The 18706-nt window shown below is 32.7% G+C and overlaps 1 protein-coding gene across 1 annotated transcript; it reads right to left on the reverse strand.

The window, feature by feature from the left end:
• Nucleotides 1-2804: 2804 nt before the first annotated feature.
• On the reverse strand, nucleotides 2805-17367 carry LOC134700368 (uncharacterized). Its single transcript, XM_063561722.1, has 5 exons — nucleotides 17262-17367; nucleotides 16071-16635; nucleotides 12299-12468; nucleotides 9871-10088; nucleotides 2805-3665 (listed from the first exon to the last, which is right to left on the reverse strand). Exons 1-5 carry the CDS (start codon nucleotides 17346-17348, stop codon nucleotides 3491-3493), a joined length of 1215 nt encoding a protein of 404 aa, XP_063417792.1. The 5' UTR covers nucleotides 17349-17367; the 3' UTR covers nucleotides 2805-3490.
• Between the last annotated feature and the right edge of the window lie 1339 nt (nucleotides 17368-18706).

Below are 18706 nucleotides of genomic sequence, written 5' to 3' on the forward strand. Positions count from 1 at the left end.
AGATCTAGTTTACCAACCAAGATGGCCGCCATGGCTAAAAATATTACCTAGGGGTAAAATTTAGATTTTAAATTATATCTCTAAAATCAAAGCATTTAGAGCAACTCTGACCGGGTAAAATTGTTTATCGGGTCAAGATCTATCTGCCCTGAAATTTTGAAATGAATCTGACAACCTGTTGTTGTTCCCTGAATTGATAATTGATAGGTAATTTTGCCATTTTTTTGGTTATGATCTTGTTTATTATTTAAGGTATAGATAGACTGTACACAACAATAACATTCAGCAAAGTAAGATCTACAAATAAGTTAACATGACCAAAATGGTCAGTTTACCTCTTAACGAGTAATTACCCTTAAGAGTAAATTTATAACAATTTTCGTAATTTTTTGTAATCTTTCACAAAAATCTTTTCCTCTCAAACTACTACGACAAACTTAATAAAAATTGTCCACAATCATTATTCGGGTCTCTAGTTTTATAAATGTGTCCGATGACCTCGCCCACGAACCAAGATGGCCGACATGGCTAAACATAGTACTTTGGGTAAAATGCAATTTTTAGATCATATCTCTGAAACCAAAGCATAACGAGCAAATCTGCTGGTAAAAAAAATGTTTAATAGGTCAAGATGTATCTGCCCTTAAATTTTCAGACCAATCAGGCAACCCGTTGTTGGGTTGCTTCCTAAATTGATTATTTTAAGAAAGTTTTGAAGCTTTTGGTTATTATCTTGAATATTATCATAGATAGAGATAAACTGTAAAGAGCAATAATGTACAGCAAAGTAAGACCTACACATGAGTCAACATGATCACAATGGTCAATTTACCCCTTGTCCTTTTTAGTCAATTTTTAACAATTTTCATAAATGTAAATTTTTGTACATTTTTTACAAAATATTTTTCCAAAATAGCCAATATAGCCACTTGGCCAAGTTCATTATAGGTAGGGTTAATGGTAAGTAGCAAACATTTCAGTAAAGTAAGATCTACAAACCCATCACCATCACCAAAACACCATTATGTCTTTAAGAAAAGGTGAAGGTTATACTGTTTTACTTAATTTGTGTGCATGCTTAAGTTCTGCCCGCAACAGGTAACCAATTTTCAAATATCGTCATCGATTTAAAAGAGACCAATCAAACAACCATTTAAAAACATAACATTTTTCATAAAATGTCCTGTTCCAAGTCGTAGTTAAGACAGTTGTTATACAAAAAACAGTTTCTGTGTTTGTTTGCGTTTGTTTTGTCGCACTTCTGTGTTTCTGATGTTCCGTTGTTAATCGCTTATAGTTGACGTGCTTCGCTTGGTTTTAGTTTGTAACTTTAAATTGTTTTTCTCATTCGAATTATGACTTTTGAACAGTGGCATACTACTGTTACCTTTATCCTTATTTTTTTATATTCTACAAAATGACCTTCGAAGTTCTGCAGCCAATTCAGGACTTCGTCATAGTCGTTCACATTTAAAAAAGACAATAACAATCTAACCAAGGAGTAAACAAAGACTCATAAAACCAAAGGACATTTACATCAACACTTATAAATAATAAATTAGAAACAACACGAACTCCATTAAAAACCGAGAGTGAAATCAGGTGCTCCGGAAGGGTAATTTCTTTATTCATTTGGTAATGATGGAAGGTTATTATGACTGAGGAAGAACATCAGATATGATTTCTGACACACTTTTGTCATAATGGCCAGTCAGCTCATGATGGCGACCGTAACATTTCTTGAGTGATGACCTTAATTTGATTATTTCATAGCCCTGTCTATACAACTTCTGAGAAAGCAGTATTCCTCGTTCAACAAAATCAGCGTAATTTGAGGTAGCTCTAGAGTAACGTATCAATTGAGAAACATATACTCTATATGATGGTGCCGCTGGAATGTTGCTACACAGAAATGGAAAGTTGACTATAGTAAAATTAAAATCATCGCGTTTGTCGTAAATTTTGGTATTTAACCTACCATCAATAGTCATTTCGAGAAAAAGGTTAAATATGAAGCAGATCTATCTGTGTCGGTAGTGTCTTTAATTTCAAGTTCACTTGGATATATTAATTGTAAGTGATCACTGAATCTATTATTATTAACAGACAGTTCATCATCAATATACCGAAAGGTGAAATTAAAAGACTGAGCTAATTTCTTTTCTCCTTTCTGTACAAGCCCTTGAATAAATTCTGCTTCATAGGAATAAAAAAAAAATGATACTCAACGCATACTTCTAGGACACATGTTAGAGAGAGAAGCCTAACCATCTTATGTTTCTTTCGGAATAGCAGCAAAAACTCAATCACTGGATCTTTCTTCAATCTATTGGATACAAAAACAAATAAATGTCATTGGGTAGAACGTTAATTATTCCAAATGCTTTCCAAAAATATTTTTAGATGATTAACAGGTATTTCCAAAGTAGTCACATTCTGGGTTCAGTGATGTCGTGAAAAAATCTACTAATGGATGTTATAGGCCGGTATGGATAGTACATAATCCCAACATCCTTTGACAAAACCTGCAATTTAAGTCTCTTTTCTTTGGCAACATTTAAGTTAGATATATCAACACTTGACAATTGTATTCCTCATTTAAAAAAACTTTTTGACAGAAAAAGAAAATAAAATGATTCATAAAAAATGGCCAACGTAGATACAGATATCATGTTCAACTAAATGATAAGCAAAAGCAATGGCATTACAAATAAATAAGACTTAAAGTTTTACAGCAAAAACAAGTTTATGGTCTAGACAAAACGTTTTCTGAAACTGACATTATTAAGATGCGTGATTTTTTAAGTAATATTTTGTTTGTTACGTTTGCAAAACGTTGGGGTTTTTCTCAACTGAAAATTGGTATTCCATTTGGAGCCAACTGTGCATATCTTTTTGATAACTTGTTTCTTTTTTCATCTGAGACAGATTTAATATAGGGTCTTCTGCACTAGAATGAATAGGAGCTAGAAATATCCTACAAATTCACGTTTACAGCGCGCTAATAGGATTTTATTTTTGAATACAAAATTTAAAATTGTATAACTAGGTTGCCATATAAGCAAGAGTTCTAGTAAGCCATAAAACCAGATTCAACCCACCGTATTTTTTTTAAATGTCCTATACCAAATCCGGAATATGACAGTTATTATATCATCAAATATAAGTAGTCAGTTTCTATGTATGTAAACTGAAAGTACCTACTTATCTTCCTCATTTTTCGGAAAAGTAAATAAAAACCACATATTTCAAAATCATCATTAATTGAGCTATAATCTGACACCGCAATTGACAATTTAAACTGAAGCATAATATTTTTCTATTTTGATATGACTTTTTGGGTTGAAAGACCTTCAATTGTTCTCTTTTAGTTGTATAGACTAATGGTGTATAGACTAACGTAGCTAAGTGAAATACTTAGGCATAAATAAAATCATCGATTCGGGTGTACTCAATATTTATAGATGCAAACTTGAACCAATAAGGAATTTTATAGTTTACATCTCTTTTTAGTTGCGACCACTCGGTCATATAATTTTGGCATTATTTTAATCATTTTATTATCTGTATATTTTTTATATGACATGCAGTCACCTGGAAACATATCTAGTTTATTGCAATTTCTGTAGTGATGAAGGATTACATTGTGAGATTGTAGTGAGAACCTGTAACGAGAACGAAAATACGTTGACACATCTCGTTCATTAGAAACCAAACAATACATTATAGTTTCAATCAGTTAGAATTTAACATAAATTTACAAGAAAGAATGAAAATATAAAATCGTTCTATGTGATAAAAATGGAGAATGGAAATGGGGAATGTGTCAAAGAGACAACAACCCGACTAAATAAAAAAACAACAGCAGAAGATGTCCAACAGGTCTTCAATGTAGCGAGAAATTCTCGCACCCGGAGGCGTCCTTCAGCTGGCCCCTAAACAAATATATACTAGTTCAGTGATAATGAACGCCATACTAATTTCCAAATTGTACACAAGAAACTAAAATTAAAATATTAAGACGTCGTTGACTTTGGCTCTCCAATTTTTTTTCTTGGAAACAAGTTTAACACAGACCAAATTCGTGTTTTTTTTTTGGCACACAACATATTTTTTAGAGTTACACTACACATTGCAACTCATAAAGAGACCACAGTACTTACAGATTATATTTTTGAAATCAGGCAATCTGATCAACAAATATCCCGCCAGTTAGATCACAAGATTCAATTAGCTGAAAGGTGACGTCCGGTGTAAACAAAGTACTCTCAGTAAAAGGCCATATATGCTTCATCATTACTAACATTGCTCATTTTTGTACATATTGTGACCCAGGGAAGCAACTGGGTACGAAGAAAACCTCATCTATAGCTAATACTTGTATTATTTTGTTTGTCATCACATGTCTTTTCCAACCACTACGCCAATAAGTCACTTTTCAACATCTTTCATCAGCAGTGTAGTTTTCACTCTCACTCGCTCTCTCTGTTCATATTTGTTTTACTGTTCCAGATCACATATCACGAAATTTATTCTTAAATTGAGTATGATGAACATGTGGCAAGCTCAGATATCACTCGTAGTACATGTCAACCATTCGCATTGTCATCATTCATTTAACATTTAGATAGAAGTGAACTCCTAAATCATGAAGCCGGGTTTGGATCTAGGGTTAGCCTTAAATCATACCCTTTTTCATCAGAATTTACTGAAAGGGTAACATGGCAATACCATGAGTATTATACCACCAAATGTATACCCCTATATGTCATACAAAAATTATTGTCAAAGAAACACCCCAGTGACCAATTAAAACCTAGCAAATTACTGTTGTGTTTTTATACTATTCATTATAACACAATCAAATGACATTGAAAGCAACCCTGGCCCAAGCAATGACAGCACAAGATACATGTGTGGCACGTGTGATGATGTTGTGACTTGGGAACACAGATGTATCTTTGTGAAACTTGTGATCAATGGTATCATATTGATTGTCAGAACATATGTGAACTTTTTTCACAGACAATTTCCATATAATTTGTTCCATCCCTATGAAATAAGTTTCACACTTTACTTGGTGAAATAAGTTCTGGATCGATGAACTTTGTTCCTTATCTAGAGAAATAAGTTCTGGGTTTGTGAGAATTGTTCCTCACCTGGTGGTATAAGTTCCTTATCTGTGAAATATGTTCCAATAGTTAAACAAGTTATCTTCTACACTTGTCATCAGTGGTTTATAGTTATCATTCAAGTGCATTATAAAAACATGTTTTATATTGTCAATTTGATGAAGTAATAAATAAAAAGTGTAAACATCCAATTTTAATCCTGTAAAGTGAAGCAAATATTTTTAAAATAAAAAATACCAAAATATCACCAATGAGCCAGAAAAAAGTAGAATGAGAAAAATCATTCTGAATAAAAAGTATTGTTAAATTGTACTAATTTGAAAAGGACAAAGTGGCTGATCAATTATATCAAAAGATATAAAGAAAAAAAGGACAAACTCTTTTGAAACTGTGTCATGACCGTAGCTAAGTACATGTATGACTAGAACACCCAGCACATATTAACAGCAGGAAACAAGGAGGGTGAATGCAACATAAAACATAAATACAAATTATGATACACTGCCATCGCTTTTATTTCTCTTTCTACAGTCACAGTCATGCCTTCAATTGAAAATGTACCCCATGTAAGCACAGTACATTATCCAGCTTGCACTATAATGTTTTAAGTGTAACAAGAAAATATTTGGCCGTGCAATATGTTGCAAAGGCACTTATTTTCTGTGAAATAGGTTTTGAGCAGGACTTATTATTATTTCTATGAAATATCTTCATTCAAAACTAATATCACTAGTGATCACAGGAAATTATTTCCCTCTTTTTTCTTACTTTTAATATGGAACAAAGTTCATAGAGCTGTGATTTTTGTTCCGGAACTTATATCACATTTGATCAAACAAATCAGTGCCGGAACAAATTTACAGTGCTGGAACATATTTTCTGTGATAAAAATACAGTGGAACATTTTTCATATGAAAGTTGTTCCAGTGGAACAAATGTCACGCCGGAACAAATAATTTGTTACACATACACAGTAAAACATATGATCTACTAAATGATAACATGATAAGTTGGAATTGTTTAATTTGCGAAAAATCCAAACTATAACACATGTCCTTTTGTCTTACATGGTGCAAGTTCATCAAATCCATTTAAAGTCTATATCATTATTCAAATGATGACTGTTGCATGAAAACACCAACAAACTCATTTAAACCATCTCACCAGTCTACTCCTATACGTACAAATAAAAAAAAAAAAAAATGTAAAAACCTTTGCGAATACTTAACATCAATTTTCAGTTTATCAAACGTAAACATCACCTTATTCAAAATATAATTGATAGCACTAAACCAGATATTGTAATCGGAACAGATATTGGCTAGACTCTACAATAAAAGACATTGAAATCTTTCCTGAAGAGTACACACTATACATTAAAGACAGAAAAAACAAACAGGGTGGCGGTGTACTCATTGCAATGAAATCAGTATTTATAAATGATGAAGTTGAGAACCTTACACCTGATGATAAAAGTGAAATGGTATGGACAAAAATTGAAATTAAGGGTAGCAGATCACTATATATAAATCATCCTTTTACAACCCAAAAAACATCTGATGATCAAAGCATGAAGTGGCTTGACAAATCAGTTAGGAGAGCTACTCAAATAAAAAAATGCAGCTTTATTAATTGGAGGAGATTTTTATCTCCCAGGGTGAGATTGGATAAACAAAATACTTAAACCAAAATCAACCCACCAAAATATACATTATGATTTTGGAAATACTTTGGATGACACATGCTTGGTATAATTAATGAATTTCCAACAAGAAAGGACAATATATTAAATCTTATGATCACAAATTTACCAAACCAGGTCCCAAGAATTGAAATCATGCCGGGAATCTCAGATCATGACATTGTCTTTGTGGAATTTAAATTAACACCATCTTATCTAAAATAAACACCAAGAAATGTTCCTATTTACAACAAAGGAAACTGAGAAACAATGAAAAAAGAAGTGATTAACCTACAACATACTATACAGGAAAAGGTTGATACACATACTGTTGATGAACTGTGGCAAGAATTCAAAACAAAACTTTATGAACTAGTCAGTAAGCATATTCCAAACAAAAAGTTAACTACAAAAAATAAAACCCCATGGGTTATATTTGAAACAAGAAAGTTAAGGAAAAAGAGAGACAGACTCTATAAAAAGATGAAAAAGTCTGGAAATGAAAACATGAGAAACAAACATAAGCAAATTAAACATCAGGTACAAAAACAACTCAGAAAATCAGTTTTATTCAGAACCAAACAAAATCACTGCTACTGAATTTTAAAACAATCTATACATGCAACAGAAAACAGCTTATATACCCTATACAGCCCGACATAAGTATAACCATCCAATGTATCTAAAAACTACTTCTAAAATTTAAATCCATCCAAGGCAAGTGGGCCAGACGAATTGAAGCCACGTCTCCTTAGGGAGTTGGCACATGAAATTGAACGAATACTATGCCTTATATACCAAAAATCATTAGACACTGGCGAAGTCACTACTGACTGGCGTACTGCACATGTCTCACCCGTCTACAAGAAAGGTTCGAAATATAATCCAGAGAATTATAGACCTATTTCTCTGACATGCATATGTTGTAAACTTATGGAACATGTTGTAGTTAGCGCAATCATGACACACGCAGACAAACATAACATCATGTATACACTACAACACGGCTTTCGAAAAAACAGATCTTGTGAAACTCAACTTTCGGAATTTGTAGATGATGTCACTAAAAATATGGAAAACTCAAAACCAACAGATGTACTAATAATGGACTTCTCCAAAGCTTTTGATAAAGTCAGTCATAACCTGTTAACACACAAATTAAATTACTATGGGACACAGAAGAATCACATGCATAGACACAGGGTTTTGTATCATGTCGTTCCCAAGCAGTTATTCTAGAGGGTGAGACTTCAGGCTATGTCCCTGTAAAGTCCGGAGTGCCTCAAAGATCTGTTCTGGACCCAAGTCTGTTTTTATTTTACATTAATGACATACCAGTTGGCTAAATTCCACCATACGTCTATTTGCAGACGACACCATTGCATATCTTGTAATAAAATCAAAGAGTGATTGCAAAACCCTTCAAAATGACCTCAACATACTGGGCATTTGGAAAAATACATGGAAAATGGCTTTCCATCCTGACAAACTGTCATGTCCATCAGCCGAAATAAAAATCCGTTCGTATATTATTACACTTTGTATGGCCTCATTCTTGAACATGTCGATAAGGCAAAATACCTAGGTGTGACAATTCAATCAGACTTAAAATGGCACAGTCACATAAACAATATCTGCAATAAAGCCAACATCACACTAGGTTTTCTTTGAAGGAATCTAAACATCAGCCACCTTAGTAAAGGAACAGGCATATAAATCTTCAGTCAAACCTTCACTAGAATATGCTTTTTCAGTTTGGGACCCTTACTTTACTGAGGATATAAACAAAATAGAAAAAGTACAAAGAAGGGCTGCTAGATATGTCACTAACCGACACAGAAACACCTCAAGCGTTAGTGACATGATAGATCATTTAAAATGGAGAGGCCTCGCACACAAAATAACAGATGACGCCTTGTCATGTTCTATAAAATCACATATCATCTCCTTGCAATAACAAAAACAGACTTATTTAAACGATCAGACAGTCCATGAATATGCACACACTATCATACCAAATTCCATCCTGCAGGACACAAATAAGACAACAATCATTTTTCCCTCGCACAATTAAAATCTGGAACAGCCTTCCCCTGAGTATTGTGATGAGCGACTCTATATAGTCGTTCAAAGTAGCCGTCTCAAACTACACCTACAGTCAGTAAATTCATCATGTGCAAATAGTTTTCTCTTAATATTTAAAAATAACAAATTAAAAATATGCACTACCACTATGTAAATATTTTTTGTTTTGTTTATTATCACAAATTTGTTATATTTCACTGTATATATGTCTTCACAAAACAATGCGCAGTACAAGTGACGTAAACTTCTTACGGTCATTATATAGTAGAAGTAGAAGTAGAAGTCGATAACTCTCCACCAGAGAACAAATGATGCAGTACTATTTGTTTAAGAGTAGAATATAGAATCCACCTAATACAGTACTGTGGCGGAGCCTGAAGACTCGAAATACACATTATGAGAGATGCAAATAGAGTTGACAAAGTTTGTTGATTTGTCTGTTTGAGGTTTGTGTTGACTTTTTTATTGGTACTTAACGGCAACAGGAGACATTTAAGTGTGAATCTTTTCATTCGCCTATCAAAAAACACTAATTGGTTTACATTACACTTCATGCTAGTGTATTTTTGCATAACTTATGTCGTTTCTTCGAATATCCGAAATTAAACTATTTTATATACAATGTGCCGTTAACAGCGGGATAGATTTCTTAATGATTCATTATAAATCATTCAAAAGTGACCTACAATGTAACACCATTGTTGTCAATGATAAGAGGGCTTTACATGGGACTGAATACTTTATTAGAATGTATTATAAGGCATAAAAATGAAGAATGCTTCGTGGTCTTTGAATAGGAATATAACCATTGGTGTTTTTGTTTTTGTATCGTTCTTGAAAGATTTAGATAATCAAAAATGATATATGTTAATCGAATATATGTCACGCCCAGTGCACGTCTACATATTACCATAAACGTAAATACATGTATATGTTTTCCAACTTTTAAATAATGAACGTGTGACTTCATACCTTATGTATCCATTCTTTGGCCATATTCTATGTGTATCAACTGTTTCTGTTCTGTTTGGCAGATAAATATTTTTATATCGATATGCAAGAGGATATGTTCTTCTTATGTATTTACTGGTTACCAGAGGTTCTACTCCTGATACTCCCCAATCCGTTATAAAGAACGACACATTCAGGGTGAAGGCAGACGCATCTGGATATGACGGTAAGATCTCTGACTAAAAATTAAATAGTAAATAAATTATTGAGAAGGAAGAGAAGGAGGAGGAGGAGCATGAACAGGAGCAGGAGGAATCTACATTATTTTAATAATGTAAAAAGAATTGCGGGCATACTATGTACGCTTTTATTTTAAATAGATTTGTTTCTGGTAACACGATATGCACCCGTTTAAGGTAGTTAAGTTTTCTTACATACCGTTTAAATTTTATGTTGTTCAATTGTAGAAACATATATACTGAAATTTTATTTACTGAAATTCTGAAATTATTGCGTGCATTTATTATTGAGAAGATGGAAGAATGGACAACAACTTGAGATAAAATATTGCGATTTCAGGAAAATATGCATGCATCTATATGTACATGACTCAGATATCAAAATGCGAGTTCTTATTATTGCGACACACACATCAATACATATAACACTAAAAACTGAATCAAAAACAAAAAGAACATCTCTACTCAAAAATAAAAATGATATCTTGCATGCACTGGATATCAAGCGGTTCTTGTTCCACAAATGACCCCCAAACAAATCGGACATCGAACCGACCCTCCTTCGCTCTTTTTCCTACTTGTAAACTTTTCGTACTTATACCAGGGGTTAATAAAAAAAAAAAAAAAAAAAGAAAAACTACCAATAATTCAGAATACACTCCACAGAAAACTAAGGGCAGATCTTTTAAAAGTAGAAAGGACTAGTAGTTTAATCTCTACGTGTGACCTTCGTCGTATTGTACGCTGTTGAATGATAACCGGGGAAAACCAAATCATTTGATTGTAGATTGATTAATGTCTCACGTGTAACCCAAATGCATCAACCATCGGACAAAGCAAGTTATTTTACTCTTTAGTTTCACAATATTGAAAGGCTTTAGAATAGGCAAGACGGTTATATACATTAAACACACACACACACACACACACACACACATCATATAACACTGAAAACTGAATCAAAATCCAAAAGAACAACTCTACTAAAAAATTACAATGAATTCATGGATGCACTGGATATCAAGCGGTTTTTGTTCCACAAATGACGCCCAAACAAATCGAACATCGAACCGTACTTAGCGGAAATAAGCAACTACCTATATTCAAGTCGTTGGTTTAATCTGGCGAGTGATCTGACCTCCTGTACTCGATATACACATACTAGCACGTAACTAGCTATGCAATTATAGTTTATCAAAATTATATATCCTTTAATAATAAAAAAAAAGAAATGTGAGAATGTTTCCATGGTGGTCTTACTAATCGAATATCGACTTTAAGAAATCTGTGTACGTTCTGAAAGTAAATTTTAATACCGGAATGTGGAATGCTTACAGGTGTCAGACCACCAATTAAAAGTCCCTATCTGTTCAACCAACATTTTGCAATTTTCATAGCTTTCTAAAATTTGTATCTTAAGTTTTACCTCTTACAAACCAGATATGTCCGGAATCGTACAGGTATCACTTTACTTCATGCCAATTTCCGACGTACCTTGAAAGCCATATAAGAAAGAAGAGACCTTCCGAATGGATGTACCACTAAAAATAACCCCTGGTTTTCATGAAATCTTAAATTAGTATACTATGGAGCGCATTAATCCTCAATTTTTAATTTCAACTCATAGACAAGTAAATTTGGGCTCAAAATGGTCTTAATATATTTCTATTTCACCAAAAGTTGTATTTCTGCAAATTTGTTGGGTAGTTTAAGAAAACAATGACATCAAATGCACTAATTTTTGTCCCGAGTAGGCCTAATTTTACATACGTTCTAAATTTGAGGGAGTAGTTGGTGGTCTGACACCTACATAACCAAAGTAGTTTTTCATTGCATTTGTTTTGATTCCGAAAGATGCATTCCAGTGCTCATTATATCTGTATTTTATGTGCGAAGAACGTGTTTGTACTTGTATATTATTTATGCAGTGGATTTGGAACTCAACGTACGGACACGTCAGCAGGAAAGTTTATGATGGTAAATAATGAATACTGAACACTAAAACAATTCATTATTTTATTATATCAAAAATACTGATATAGAATAAAATCTAAAATATCAAGAAATAAGATTTAAACTATTCTTTTCCTTTTTTCAAATTTTGATGTTTGATATCCCTAGCTCATTTTGATTGTTACGTTATTTTTATCTTTTTTAAATCAACAGTTTTTATTGTCAAAATATGCCATCTATTTTCTACGTATAGTTACCATTAGTATTTGTGTGTATTTAGAAAATCTATCGTTAACGATGATTTCGTCAAAATCCATGATTGCCACAAAAGCGAATCCCTGAAAAAATTCTTTACATGAGTAAACAGCCACCTGTTCATCGTGGGAACTTTGGTGGTAATGCCAGTGTTGCAATGTAAATCCTCTATCTAAAACACAAAAAAAAAACAATCGATCAATAGGTATGTTCAGTAGATATAGATATAGGAAGATGTGGTGTGAGTGCCAATGAGACAACTCTCCATCCAAATAACAATTTAAAAATAAGTAAACCATTATAGGTCAATGTACGGCCTTCAACACGGTGCCCTGGCTCACACCGAACAACAAGCTATAAAGGGCCGCAAAATTACTAGTGTAAAACCATTCAAACGGAAAAACCAACGGTCTTATGTTTTCAATGTTAATTTGCCATTTTTACAGAACATAAATAAACGGTTCAAAAGGCTATGTAATGTATAAAGTGGTTAATATCACATGCACATTAGGACGAAAATATAACGTGATATGAGAAAATAAAATAACACTGATATGAAAGATAAAGACAAATGTGATCATATAGATAAAATAGAAAATATCAGAACAGAATTGATTTATTGATAATCACATGCTAATGTCATTTAAACAGAAACTTTTGTGTTAATTTTTTATTCTGGTCTCAAAGTAAAATGTATACATTCAGTGTTTCAGTGTAAGACCTTTATTTTAAAGTGACAACACCAAAATACCAACATGTGCATGATGTGGGACAAAGCAAAAAAAAAATTGACTCAGTTAAGTATTATGCTGCTTTTTCCTTTTTTTTGGGGGGGGGGGGAGAGCTTGCAGATAAACGACATTATATCTGACATTTTTTTTTAACAAATACAGTGGGGAGTTGGCTGATCGTCATTTATCTAACTATGTACAGTCAGTATTACTTTCCGCTATATAGATGACGTTCTCTCTCTAGATAATTCAAAATTTGGTTACTATGCTGAACGAAACTCTCCCAACAAATTGGAGATAAAGAATACAACAGATATTGGCTAGTCTGCCACATATCTTGTCTAACATCTAGAAATTGATAGAGAGGACCAGTTGAAAACAAAACTTTACGACAAACCAGATGATTTCAGCATCCCAATTGTGAACTTTCCATTTCTACGTAGCAACATTCCAGCAGCGCCTGCATACGGAGTTTCTCGCGCTTGTATTTCCTATCATAATTTCCTGGATTGCTACATGTTCGCGCTGTTTGTATATCGACTAAAAAATCACAGATTTGTCTATTCTGGTCTTGTATTGTATTTAAATTAAGTGTTTTCTTTTTACTTTAAAATGAATTCAAAGTACAATGTTTCAGGTACCGTTTTTAAGTAGAACCTTGTGCCATCTCATACTTTGAAGTAGTTTTTATATAATGGATTAAAAGACCTGCCAAAATTTTTTTTTAATTCGATACCTTGTAAGTCACGTTTTTTTTTTTTTTTCAAACTACAACATAGCATATCATTCGATATTATTATTGTATTGCTATTTAACGCATTTAAAAAAGTTTTCCGGCAAAATATAGTGATACACTATAGTGCAATTATTTTATGTGTGTTACTTTTATTTTTATCTTTACTTTCTAACATTGTCAACGCTCTTGCGATTATAGACGTCAATTTCATCGATTTTTTATATTATGAACATCCCTCTATTGACTTTTGGGCCACACCAATTTAATTTCTTCTACGGATTTTTGGACTCCAGAATTTGTGGCGAGCGAGCGATTTGAAAATTTTAATAAAAAAATATTTAATTTGCAAATTTTTTAGGCTAAGCTTGGAAAGCCGAGGCGAGCGATTATAATTTTTTTATGGTAAACATAAAATAGTAGGTTTTGACAATATTAAAACTTGATTTATCACTTGTACTTTGACATTTCTTTAATTTCTGAAGTATTGTTTCGCTATTCACCAAGACATAATTAAATCTGGTCTATGTATGACAATGCGAGTCCAATCCAAGTCATATTCAGTTTGGGGGCAACCCTTAATGTTATACATTTATCCCTTTTACATGTTAAAATTTGTGAGGGATCAATATAAATGTAAGTTATTATATATTTTTTTGTACAAAAGGGCTCATATTTTCTCAAAGAACTATATATCTATCTGGTATCAAATGCTCAAAACATGTCCAAGAATTCTTGTAATATTCCTGAACTTTAACCATGTTAACACATTTACTTCAACAGTTTAATAATTATTTAAAATAAGTGGACCCCTCTTTTAGAAAAAAAGTTGTTTAAAATATGATGTAACTCTCTTCTTTTTGAGTACAAAATTCTAAGTTTTCAAAGGTTTTGTATATTAAGGCGTCAAAGAAAAAAAATATAATAGCCTTTCAAGACGTCATAATTATTTGGACTACTTGTCCAGTTGTCTGAGGGTGTGTTGTTCTCAACCTGATAATAGCAAACACAGGTCAAAGTACGGCCTTTTACACATGGCTTTGATACAGACCAAACAGCAAGCTAAAAAGGACCCCAAATTATTAGCGTGCACAAGTCGAACAGGAAAACCAACGATCTAATTTATATATCCGAACGGGACAATACCAATGAACAACGTCAACAAACGATGCTGAACGACAGGCCCCTGAATCAATCAGGACAGGTGCATAAACATGCAACAGCTATGAATAGTTTTGTTTCCCCAGCATACAATATAATTGCAGTTGAAGGCAAACCCTTCAGAAGATCTTTGTACTTTATTCTAACAACGAACATTTGTTGATAGGGAATATAAGTAAGGGAGAAGGAAACAATTTTTTTGTTCTTAAAAGGTATTTCCGCTGTTCTAAATTTATATCGGAGCCCTCCCGCTATGGATAAATAGGTTTCATGCTTAAACAAATATTCTCACAGATATTTACACAGTGTGGTAGGGTGCTTTTATGTTTAAAATCGTTATAGATCGTTATATACAGGTTAGACTGTGATTTTAAAAACAGATGTTGATAGCTTTTTAGAATATTTACAAAAAAAAACGGTGCGGGAAATTGACATGATGACATTTCCGGATGCGGGAAGCGGAAATTTAAAAAAAAATAAACAAATTCTGTTTTGAAAAAAATAGGTGCGGGCGGGTCTGTCGAACAAGGAATCAAATTGGTGTGGCCTTATCATAGTTATTTAATTTCATTATTATTTTTCACGTCCCTTTTGTTGGTTTGCGCTTAACCTTTACATAATAAACCCTCGATCTTTTGTCTTTTATATTTATGTGAATATATATATACATATATGCAATGCTAACAATACTTTGGAGTGGTTAAAATTACCTTACAGATAAATTGATTTTTAGCTACATTTTCTAGCAATTTTCCTTTCCTTAATTAGGGCCGTGTTGCCTTGTATTTAGTTTTTGTGTGTTTTTTTTTTCTTTTGTTGTTGTCTGTCTCAATTGTGTTGTCTGCCTTCCATTTTGCTGTAAATTTTTCATCGATTAATGAATTTCAACATTCCTGCCCTCTTTTGTAGAAAATTTTCGAGTGTAGTACACACCATGTATAAAACATCAAAATCTAAAATATCATACATATACAGATGATTCGGTTGATATTATTTGCGTCCATATCATTTGTCATTTAATTATCTGTCATTAGTCATGTCATTCCTGGTAGGTACGTGACATGATATTTTCGGAAGAAACAGAAACTAAATTTTAAAGTGATTATTGAATTTAAAATGTCGTTGTTTAAATAATTGTTAAGTACTTACCTAATTTCCCGGGCATGTCAATTGGAAAGGGAATTAGTGTTGTAATCCCTTCTCTTTCATAATATCTCAAAACTTTATACGCATCTTTATTTAAGGATTGTACAGATATAAGAACCATGTCCACACCCATCATTTTCTGATATTCGAACCACTCAATAAGGTGCAATGGATTTAGATAGTTGTAGGCTATTTTCGCACATATTCCGAATCCATTTTCTTTTATCTCTGGGTATAACACAGGATGAACATTATGAGAAATACTACATGATTCCATTTTTCCAACTAATTGTATATTTACCATCCTAAAACCAATATTTCTTACAGAACACTGGAACTGTCTTGCTATTAAGTCAGTAAATTTACTGTTATGAAAATAGGTCTCTTTCACGACAGCATTTACACGATAAATAGGTGTTCCCTGATACCCATATATACAACAGTCGCAGCTAGATTGTTTAGAGCCATGCAGGACATTAAGAACAATATTCTCTATAAAACTCCATTCTGTCTTTGCTTCTGCTACTGCAGAGAATACATGTACAGTTCCGTAACAAGATTCGATATTCTGAAATGATACAAAATCATGTAAGGTAGCTATTTCAACTGTTTTATTTTTCTGGTGAATGTGTGTTAGGCTTTATGATATTAATGATGTTCAAACTTATCCATTTTGCAATTTCCACTGCTTATAATTTAAAAAGAGTTCACATTGCATCATAGAGGGATCGGTTTCATTTAAAACTCTAGAAACTTTCGGAATTTAGAAATAGAAATTAAATATAAATAGAGAGAATAATGTGCATTGGTTCTTTAAGCATACCTTACGGTTTTGGTATTCTTGTACAAATATATCAATTATCTAATTATAAAAATGTTTCCCTTCAGTGGGAAATGTTTTTCTTCTACCGTTTATTGATACTGAATCTGTGTGACTGTCAATAATTCATAGCGCTTACGTCTATAATGCCACGTTCAGCAGTCGTTATGTCCATTATTACTTTTTTAGATTGTTAGTTTCTAACACAACTTTCTTTTTCTTGGACTTTTTCATGGCGGCTATTATTGGTGGAATACTTGGAGAAAATTATCGAACTTCGGTAGATATATATAATATCGTTAATATAAATAGGTACAAATGTATGTGTGTTTTGTGTGGATGCGACAACTGAATAAAGACTAAAGACTTATTACCTTTACATAGTTTCTTTTGCAAATCTTGTGTAAAGTAAAAGCAATAAGAAGGAGGCATAATGAGCACACTATTCTGTATTTTGTCATTGTATTTGTTGACGTTATGTTTCAAAAGCGATTCGTTTCCTTCAAATCAATCAAGCAAAACAATATATACACCTCGCCAAAAATTAAGCAACACCTGATAATTTTCCAGATTCGTTTGTATTGAATTCATTACTAATCGAAATGATCTAAATTTATGTTTTTATAAGAAAACATATTTAATGTTAATTGAAAAGTGAAAGTTTGGACTTTTTTCATGATTGAATTTTTACTTTTTTCAGTTTGAGCAAATGGTTGTAAAATGGCAAAGTAAAATAGAAGAAAAAGTTTCAACTTATACTGACGTTTTTTTTTTAATTTGATATATATATTCACTAAACACAAAATTCTTTATTAAACTCGAGAGTGACAATTTTTGAATACATTAGGGTACAATTTAGGGCACTATCGATTGTATTCTCTACGCTACGGGAAAAGTTTATTTACACGTCGTCTCATGCTTTGATCTAAGCGTCGTAATGTTCTAGCATGAATTATTTGCCATTTTTCAATCAAGGTTGCTCGTAATTCCTGGCAAGAATCATGTTGTTGATTTTTCGTTCACTATCATCCGAGACATGATCAATGGGATTCATATCCGGTGTCAGGGTGGCCAAGGAATATTGTCAGTTACCTCCTTGCGTAAATAATCGTGCTCTGTGTGGCTTAGCATTATCGTTAATGAATAATGGTCTAGTTGCAAGATTGTGATAGTCAAAATGTGGCACAACGGTATTCCTGATCTTCCGGGTTCGTGTTGTTTATTCTTTAGTTTTCTATGTTGTGTCATGTGTACTATTGTTTATCTGTTTGTCTTTTTCATTTTTAGCCATGGCGTTGTCGGTTTGTTTTAGATTTATGAGTTTGACTGTCCCTTTGGTATCTTTCGTCCCTCTTTTATCGCGATATTTTTGACACGTCATATTCCCATCAACCCTGTATGCTAACATTGCCAATGTAAATTACTGACCTGGGATTCAGTAAGCTTAATATGTATCTAAGATAGCTGCATAGTTTGATGAAAATCTAAGTTGATTTGAAAAAGTTATTAAAAAATTAAAGTGTACTTTCTCTATTTTGTCCGAATCGCAAATCCTAGCTTTTTTACCTAAATTCATTTAATTCCTAAATCTGACAGCAATACAACAAACAAACAAAATGACATGGGACCAGTAAGCTTAATATATATCTCAGATAGCTGCATAGTGTGATGAAAATCAAAGTTGATTTGAAAAAGTTATTAAAAATATAAGTGTACTATCTCTATTTTGTTCGAACTGCAAATTCTAGCTTTTTGACATAGACGAATTTAGTTCTTTAATTTGACAGCAATACAACAAAATGCAAAATGACCTGGGATT

Source organism: Mytilus trossulus, unplaced genomic scaffold (genome assembly GCF_036588685.1).
Source record: "Mytilus trossulus isolate FHL-02 unplaced genomic scaffold, PNRI_Mtr1.1.1.hap1 h1tg000138l__unscaffolded, whole genome shotgun sequence".
Lineage (NCBI taxonomy): Eukaryota > Metazoa > Mollusca > Bivalvia > Mytilida > Mytilidae > Mytilus > Mytilus trossulus.